The sequence below is a fragment of the Neopelma chrysocephalum genome, unplaced genomic scaffold, assembly GCF_003984885.1.
Source record: "Neopelma chrysocephalum unplaced genomic scaffold, ASM398488v2 Primary Assembly neopelma1_187, whole genome shotgun sequence".
NCBI lineage: Eukaryota > Metazoa > Chordata > Aves > Passeriformes > Pipridae > Neopelma > Neopelma chrysocephalum.
The window spans coordinates 119,073-128,604 of NW_020897849.1; the positions used below are offsets into that span (position 1 = coordinate 119,073).

Consider the following 9,532-nt stretch of genomic DNA (forward strand, 5'->3'; position numbering starts at 1 on the left):
AAACACCATTTTTCTGGGTATAAACTTGTCCTGGGAGGGGTTGTATTCCTAGAAGATCCTTCAGCCTCCCAGTCTGGACTCACTGGAAGAGGAAGGAGCAAAATTCCTGAGCTCAACCAGCGTCCTGATGCCAAAGAGCAAAAACTGCAGGGCCAAGGGAAAGAAAATAGAATGAAAATAAAAATACCTGAAAGATCATTTTTTTTGGACTGTTGAAAATTATAGATTAATGGTTTGGGGGCTGTTGTTTTTTTTATTAGTAGATTAGTTTGCAAAGCAAGAGGAGGAGCAGCAGGGAGGTCTGTGCTGGAAGACAAAGAAGAATGGAAGAGTCTTGTCCAGGAGGATATTGAGGAAAGTATGAAGAGGAATATCCATGGGAATTACAGAGTGTTTTCAAAGGCGGGGTGAAGAGTGGGAAACCAGGAAAACCAGGAAAACAGCCACAAGCACCAAGATGACTTTGGTGGCAGCAGGAACATCAGCTACGTTTGGAATCAGCTGCATCAGCCTCCCAGTCTGACTTCTCCCCAATTCCTGCTTATTTAAGAGTCATTTCCCCCCCAAATCCCACAGGATTTAAAAGCTGGTTAGATCAGAGTGATCCCACGTGGTGACATCAACAACTGACTGTGCTTTGGAATCACACCACCGAGTTTTTGACCATCATTTTGCCCCTTCCAGAGCAGAGGGAAGTGTGACCTCTGCCAAACCAAGGACAAGCAAGGAGGACCTTCTGCTGTTAATGTGACACCACCGAGCCGTTTTTCCTTCAGGAGAGATAAAAGGATCCCAATAACCAGGAGCAGGTTCTTGGGAGTTCTTTCCACAACCCCCTCGATTCGCTGGGATTACTCCTCGTCGAAAGCCTCGCTAATTAGGTCACTTTATTTACATGACAATCCCCCGCGTTTAGGGCCGGTGGGCGGGAGGAAAGAGGGATGGAACGCGGGTAATTAGCGTAATCACGGGGGTGAGTTAAGTGTTGAGCCCGCAGGCACAGGGAGAGCATCCCGGTGGTGTCCCCGATCCATGAATGGAGCAGCCAGGTCAGGAAAACAACCTCTCGTTTCCTGACCTTTAAATATCGGATGTAAAGCTGCAACCACTAACCCGTGAGAGCAGCTCCGCTGCGGACATTCCAGGGAAAACAAAACAAAACAAAAAAAAGGCACTGAGAGGCACCAGGAGATTGCTTGGGCAAGAAAACTAAAAGAGCTTTTAGTTGCCTGAGGACTGTGGGGTTTCACCCCTGAGATCCAGCAAAGCTGACCCCTATTTAAGCTGGGAAATTTTATCGCCAAAGTTATAAAACAAAGCAGAGGAACCTCCTCTTGCTCAGTTTAAGCAGGACAGGTATTTTGTTGCCAGGAGGTCTTGGAGGTTGGTCTGAGCACTTTGCCATCCCGAAGAAGTTATCCATGGTTTTTGTCCTCCAAGGAACCAGCTGGACTCTGGTCCTCTGCCTGAACTGGTCACAGAATCACTGAATATTTTGGTTTGGAAGGGACCTTAAAGATCATCTTGTTCCACCCCCTGCCATGGGCAGAGACACCTTCCACTAGCCCAGGTTGGTTGGAACTCTGAGCAATCTAGTCTTGGACACTTCCAGGGATCCAGGGGCAGCCACAGCTTCTCTGGAAAATCCATTCCAGCCCCTCCCCACCCTCCCAGCCAGCAATTCCTTCCCAATATCCCATCTATCCCTGCCCTCTGGCACTGGGAAGCCACTCCCTGTGTCCTGTCCCTCCAGGCCTTGTCCCAAGTCTCTCTCCAGCTCTCCTGGAGCCCCTTCAGGCCCTGGAAGGAGCTCTCAGGTCTCCCACCTGTTTGCAGCAGCTTTCCTAAATCCGAGTACATTTGTAGCTTCTATTAAGCTATTAATTAATCACCACAAATGGTGATTAATTAGCAGGTGATCCCCGATGGTTTGGTGTGGGTTTGACATCATTTCTCAGTGGGTGAGGATGGCAGAGCTCCCTTGTCCTTGCCCGAGGGTGTTCCCACCTGGGGGAACCCAGGACTGGAGGCAGGTCCCTCATTTCTTGATTTAACAACCAGCCCCAAGCACATTGGGGAGATGATGTTGGGGTTTGTGGCAGCAAGGAGAGAACATTGGGCACCTCTGCAGAATTCCAGAGGTGTGGAACAGCAACAGGCTGAGGGTGGGATGGACAAGAGGGAGCCGGGTGGGTTTAGATGAGCCGTGGCCATGCAGGAAAGATGCCCAAGAAAACCTTTTCCCTTTTGGCTTCCTCTGGTTCTTCCCCAAACCAACAAGATCTGAACGAAGATTTGAACCAGCAAATGAACACGGACAATGTGGGCACAGCCCTGAGATGGAAAAAGAGGTTAGAAATGATCTTATTATGAAGGTTCAGAGCACCTGGACAGGTTTTTGTGCATTTGCAAGAAGAGCCCCAACCATTCAGGGGCTGGGAAACGATGCTCGAGGAGCTCAATTGGAAAGCTGTCATTTAAATGAAGTTATATTGAAGCAACAGATATTCATCAAATAACACAAGCACTCGAGATGTGCCTTGTTAATTTAATGGCAGATGTTCTGAACTGGGGAGAAACGGGCAGCTTTCACTGCTTCAGAAAGACATTCACTTTTGTGGCAATAACAAAGCAACAGCTTTCACCAAGTTCCTTGCCCTGCATGAGGTCAGGCACGTGTTGATCATCTCTAATGTGGCTTTTAAATAAGGTCCTCTATTAATAGATCTCTAAAAAAAAAAATAAAAAAAATAAAAAATCCCCCCTGAGCAATCAATACAGGGAGATGTGTCACGAGTTCAGGGACGGGGAGGAAAAAAAAAACAGCTCCAACCTGAGAGAAATCCAGCCCCATTTAAAGAGCTGAATTCGGTTCATTAGAGACACCAGGGTTAAACACAAAGCCCTGGCTGAGTTCAGCACTGCTGGGTGGCCCCGACTGGGAAATGAAAGGCATCAATTTTACCACCTGATTTTTCCTCTGTGCTCCAATCCCCCCTCTCCCCAAACCGCTCTGGCAGCAGGAAAAGGGCCTTGGAGTGGCTGGAAATTAGAGCTCCTTTCCCTCTGGCCGAGGGGGATGAAGGGGCTCTGCCACCAGTTTTAAAGGCATCTCTTTCAGGAGTGGGGCAGGATAATTCCCCTCAGCCATCAGAGCCCATTCCAGGGCTGGGAAGCTCCGGGAGCCAGGGAAAAGGAGAGGTTGACCCTCCAGGGGCAGGATGGTCTTCACTTAGTGATGCCCTTCACTAAGGTTTGGAGAGCATTTTGAGATCTGTGGCTGGAAAATGAGATGCAAATGCTCAGTGTTATCATTAACAGTGGCAGGGAAATTTGGGGAAAAGCTGGAGCACGACCTGTTTTTTCTGCTTTTGAATGAAGTTTGTAGCTCACTGGAACTGCTGCAGAGCTGGAGGGGAAGTGCTGCCCACCCACAGAGGAAAAGCTGAAGGCACTTCCTACACACTCTTTGGTTTTGGGGTGAAATCACCCCTAAAAAGGATAAAATAACCTGCTTTAGACACTGCCTGGATAAAGGAGTTGAGAGGCTGAATGGCCTCAGGGTCTGTTTTTAAAGAGATTTTCTTTTCGTGGAGAAGGCAATGGCAGGAGAGGAGGTGTCAAATTTGAGATTATGGCCAGAGTCCTGTTTTTCAGGTTAAAACTGTTAATGTGCTAAAATGGGGTTATTGTTCACTGAGGACAAGATAAGAACATGATAACAAGAATGTGATACACTGAGCAAATCAAGATTTATCCCACCAAAGGGATTGATGTGAGAGCAACTCCTGATTGGGAGTTTTGGCTGATGAAGTTTGAGATCTGGATTTAGGTTGTTTTTTTGGTTTGGTCTTTTTTTCCCAGGGCTGGAGCCCCTCTGCTCTGGAGCCAGGCTGGGAGAGCTGGGGGCGTTCCTCTGGAGAAGAGAAGGCTCCAGGGAGAGCTAAGAGCCCCTTGCAGGGCCTAAAGGGGCTCCAGGAGAGCTGGAGAGGGACTGGGGACAAGGCCTGGAGGGACAGGACACAGGGAATGACTTCCCAGTGCCAGAGGGCAGGGCTAGGTGGGATACTGGGATGGAATTGCTGTCTGGGAGGGTGGGGAGGGGCTGGAATGGATTTTCCAGAGAAGCTGTGGCTGCCCCTGGATCCCTGGGAGTGTCCAAGGCCAGGTTGGAGCAACCTGGGCTAGTGGAAGGTGTCCCTGCCTGTGGATTGGGGTGAGATGATCTCTGAGTCCCTTCCAACCCAAACCATCCCGTGATCCTGTGAGAAAATAATCTCAAATTCGCTGTTTAAACCAGTCAGTTGTTCACTGACCACGACAATCTGAAGTCAGGAGATCCCAACTGGATCTCAAAGGTAGCTCCAACTCCACAAGCCAATGGCTCATCTTTCCTCTTCCTACCTACAGACACCACAGGACCACCTTCAAAACTTCCCAAATCCTTCAGGGTGCATAATAATCCCCTTCTCTGTCAAATATGCAGAGGATCTCAGGAGCTCCACGAGGGAAAAGGATGAGGGGGGGGGATGTTCCATCTGCATCTGACAAGGCAGAGAAGCAGGAGAGGAAGAGGGAAAACCCAACTTCCATTTCCACATAAAACCCATTTAAAATGGACTTGCCTTCCACAATAAATTCACCCTCTCCCAGCAACTTGAATCCTTAAAGGGTTATTGTGAAAAAGAAGCTTGTATTCCCTCAAAAGACCTATCTGATGGGTTTTGGGAAGTACAAAATCCAATTGTGAGGGAGTGCAGATAAGGGAAGAGCTGTGGGAGAGCCATCAGCTGAGCAAACACTAAATAATGAAGAATGCAGAGGCTGCTCCCAGCAGTGACAAAACACTCCATTAGCAAGTCTGCTGCTCAATGAGTGATAATTGGGGCACGTCCACAGCCAGGGGTTATTGGATTTTTATCTCTGGGAAGGGGCCTTTTGACAGATTCACCAAAAAAAGCCAGGATTTCCTTGCTCAGGATTTCTCAAAATCTGCCCAGCTCCACCTGGGGCTGCCTGAATATTTATAGCTATGCCCAGAAATTGCCCTTTTACTGGAAAAAGATCATGATTTCCTTGCAAGGAAAGGGACTCAGGGCCACCAACACCACGGCATGGGCTGGTTGGAGATCACAGAATTTGTGGCACTGCACCAAAAATTCTGGTTCTGATCCCTCACTGAACACTTGGATGATGCCCTGAGCGGGGCCAGGATTTAATTTTCAATTGCTGGGACAGAAAAGACCAAGGATCAAAGAGCTGGATGGGTGTTCTCATCCTGCAGGGAAGATAAACCCCCAATTAATGAAATTACTGCTCTGGTTCAAGCACAAACACTTCAGTGGAATATCTGGTCCAAGGAGAAACAGAAAGCAGAAAACAGAGCTGCTCAAAGGAATATAAAAAAGTGCCACCTGCCCAAAAAGCAGGAGGGGTGACACGTTGGTTTGTGCAAGAGGAACCAATCCTAGTTGCACTGAACTGGAATATTTGGGAATAAAGTTACTGTGACAAAAATCCCCTTTATTTAGAATCGGAGAATCCCAGAATGGTTTGGGTTGGGAGGGACTGGAAAACTCCTCTCATCCCACCCCCTGCCATGGGCAGGGACACCTTCCACTAGCCCAGGTTGCTCCAACCTGGCCTTGGACACTTCCAGGGATGGGAACTCCACCACCTCCCTGGGCAGCCCCTTCCAATGTCTGACAACCCTCCTTTCCAGGAAGAAATTCCTCCTGGTTTTCCTTTTGGAGTTAATGCTGGAAACCTTTCCCAGGGTCAGATTATAACCCCAAGGCCAGACAGGGATCATATCACAGAATCATGGGATCATGGAGTAGGAAGTCCATCCAGCATTGCTCATTCTTCCCCTCGTTCCAGGTACTCCTGGAATTGTGCAGACATTTTACTAGGAAGTTATTCCAGAGGAAGCTGGATTTTTCTCGTCAGGAGGAGGCTGCCAAGTGGAATATTCCACTCTGTCCTTTTATGTTTATTCACTGCTGCGTGGAAGGGCCCCTCACAAGCCTCAAAGTCCCCTTTAATGTCGGGGAAATATTGATTTATTAAAAAAACCCCAGGGTTTCAACCAGAGCTGAAATTATAAATGATGGTTTATTTTAACAGCTCTGATTGTTACAACACAAATATTCCACCCCAAGAACTCTCCCAGTAACTAAAGATCTGTGAATAAATATTTGGTTGCTGAAGTTTGAGAGCTGGATTTAGGTTTTTTGGGGTTTTTTTTTGTTTGGTCTTTTTTTTCCCCACTGGGCTTTGTTTAAATTTTATTTGTTTATACCCTTTTTAAAGCACACCCTGCAAGAGCAGAGCAAGTCTTGGCACCCAAGTATTGAGAACTCAAAATATGGGTTTGGAATATTGGAATATTAAAGCTGCCTGGATTAATTTGGGGCTTTAATTGTTAACTGATTGTATAATCTTAATTATCCTTCCGGATCCCAACGAGCTGAGCACGGACAGCTGGAATAAACAGGTTAAATGTCCTGTCCTAGGGCAGATTTAGGAGCCATAGGAAGAATTTTCACTCAACCAGAGATGTTTTGCTGTCAGGGGACAATGATTTTAATGGACAAACACCACCATGATTTATTCAGCACCAGCACCTGGGCACCTTCTCAGGAAGTGGAAAATGTGGAAAGACCTTTGAGAGCTGGAAAGACCTTGGTGGTCTTTGTGGAAAGACTTTTGAGAGCTGGAAAGACCTTGGTGGTCTTTGTGGAAAAACCTTTGTGGTCTTTGTGGAAAAAACTTTGTGGTCTTTTTGGAAAGACCTTTGAGAGCTGGAAAGACCTTTAATAGCTGGAAAGACCTTTGAGGTCTTTGTGGGAAGATCTCTGAGAGCTGTAAAGACCTTTGTGGTCTTTGTGGAAAGACTTTTGAGAGCTGGAAAGACCTCTGAGAGCTGGAAAGACCTTTGAGGTCTTTCTTTGTGGAAAAACCTTTGTGGTCTTTGTGGAAAGATCTTTGAGAGCTGGAAAGACTTTTGTGGTCTTTGTGGAAAGATCTTTGAGAGCTGGAAAGACCTCTGAGGTCTTTGTGGAAAGGCCTTTGAGACCTGGAAAGACCTTTGAGGTCTTTATGGGAAGATCTCTGAGAGCTGGAAAGACCTTTGAGATCTTTTGGAAAGGCCTTTGAGAGCTGGAAAGACCTTTGTGGTCTCTGTGGAAAGACCTTTTTGGTCTTTTTGGAAAAACCTTTGTGGTCTTTTTGGAAAGACCTTTGAGGTCTTTGGGGAACGATCTTTGAGAGCTGGAAAGACCTTTGAGGTCTTTGTGGAAAGATCTTTGAGAGGTGGAAAGACCTTTGTGATCTTTGTGGAAAAACCTTTCAGGTCTTTGTGGAAAGGCCTTTGAGGTCTTTGTGGAAAGACCTTTGAGGTTTTTGTGGAAAGACCTTTGAGAACTGGAAAGACCTTTTTGGAAAGACTTTTGAGGTCTTTGTGGAAAGGCCTTTGAGAGCTGGAAGTGCTGCTCCCGTCACCCTCCAGTGCAGATGTCCCATCCCAGCACCCACGAAGAAGAAAGACACGAAGCCGCTTCTCTTCCCGCTTCCCTCTGACACGAACCCACTTTGGAACCCGCAACAAAAAACACCCAAAACTGCTCAAATTTCACATTTCCACCGCTCCAGCTCCAAGGCAAAGGCTCTGCCATGGGAGATACTTACTCTGGGAGGTGGAGAGGCTGGAGAAAGCCGCCTTGGTGCGCCCTGCCAGCCACTCCAGGCTCTCGTGCATGTTGGCCAAGGCCTTGAGGTCGCTGACGTCGCGCAGGATCTCCTGCTGAGGGATCAGTTTGTCGCCCAGGTTGCCGATGAGAACTTCGGATTCTTTGCCGAAAGCGGCCCTGAAACGCAAAGCAAAGCCACCCTCAGGGACACGGGACCATGGGACAGGGAGGGGAGACATCAATGGGATTAATTCAGCTTAAACCCAGGCTCAAGGCCTGGCTCAACAGGGCACATCAACTGCCCTGGGAATAAAGCAAATTCCAAATAAATAAAGGGCCTTTCCTCACTGTCCAGCTGCTTCTCTGTGGAGCTCAGTGTTCCTTATTCCCATGTTTAGTCCCCATTCCCATGGGATTTGCCAGTGCTGCAATAGGGGGTCACTTAAATCCCCGCTTTGTCAGACTTAATCCTCAGCTTAACTGAGCTCCTCGTTTGGTTTCCCTTTGTTAAAAAACCATCTTAATTTCTCCTTTGTATTTTTTTAACATTCCCAAACACAGCTTTACAACCACCCAGTTTTCATGGATAATCATAAGGATACGTGGCACATCCTTGGCACGGTTCCAGCAGGGATGGGGGGAGAGGTCTCTGTCCTGGTTTCCCAAAGAATTATTAAGGTTGGAAAAGACTCCAGGATCAGGCCCAACCCCGAGTGCCACCATTCCCACTAAACCATGTCACCAAGTGCCACATGGGGTGGTGACTCCAGCACTTCTCTGGGAATTCTGCAGGCACACCAGCTTCCCCCTAATGGCCCTAATGATGTGATTTAGGAACATCCTAAATCTTGTTAAGTAAGGCAGGGGCTGCTGTTAAATCCTTGTGGAGAGGCTGGAAGTGTTGTTATCCCTGGGAAGTGTAGAAATGTTATCCCTGGAAGTGTCCAAGGCCAGGTTGGAGCAACCTGGGATAGTGGGAGGTGTCCCTGCCCATGACAGGGGGTGGGATGAGATGATTTTTAAGGTCCCTTCCAGCCCAAACATTCTGGGATTTTATGATTTCCATGATTTTTAAGCTGAAATTCCATGTCTCTGCTCTGCAGTCCCCCCCTCCATCCCTGAGACAGAATTTAGGGGCACAGACTTCATCCCAAATATTTCTGGAGTATTTTTGGGGTGTTTTTTGAGGTACTTCTGGGGTGTTTTGGGGGTATTTTTTGGGTAATTTTAGGGGTTGTTTTTAAGGTATTTTCAGGGTATTTTGGGGGTACTTTTGGGGTGATTTTGGGGGTATTTTAGGGTGATTATGGGGTGTTTTTCAGTTATTTTGGGGGTATTTCTGGGGCAAGGTTTTTTCAATGATTTGGGGAGGTGGTTTTGGGGTACTTTCAGAGTATTTCTGGGGTATTTTGGGGGGGATTTTGGATGTATTTTGGGGATGATTTTGGGGCACTTATGGGGTGGGTTTTTAGGGTGACTTTGGGAGGTGTTTTTGGGGTATTTCTGGGGTGGTTTGGGGGTTATTTTATGGGTACTTTTGGGATAAATTCAAAGGCAAAGGTGGAGATGAGGATTAAACTGATGAATCCCAACTCAGGGACAGCTCTGTACCCTCCCTCTCCCACTTTTAAAAGCCTGGCAAAGCTTCTCATCCCTGCTGGAGGATGAGCAAACATTCCCATGAGTCGACAGATTTCCTCCTCTCTCCAGGCTGCATCATCCCAAGATTCTGAGCTCCCACTCAGGGAACAGGGAAAATGCCAGTCTGGGCAAATCAGACCTGTTATTTCCAACAGCTTCACTCCCTCCTCCAGCTTCCCAGCCAAATGCCAATCAAGGAA

At 47.5% G+C, this 9,532-nt stretch overlaps 1 protein-coding gene across 1 annotated transcript in view; it reads right to left on the bottom strand.

Annotated features, from left to right (window-relative positions):
- EXOC4 (exocyst complex component 4) overlaps window positions 1-9,532 on the bottom strand; it is a 274,343-nt gene that overhangs the window by 40,082 nt on the left and 224,729 nt on the right. The window contains exon 13 of the mRNA XM_027702468.1: window positions 7,690-7,868. Coding sequence (XP_027558269.1) covers window positions 7,690-7,868 — 179 coding nt within the window. The remainder of the gene's footprint in view (window positions 1-7,689; window positions 7,869-9,532) is intronic.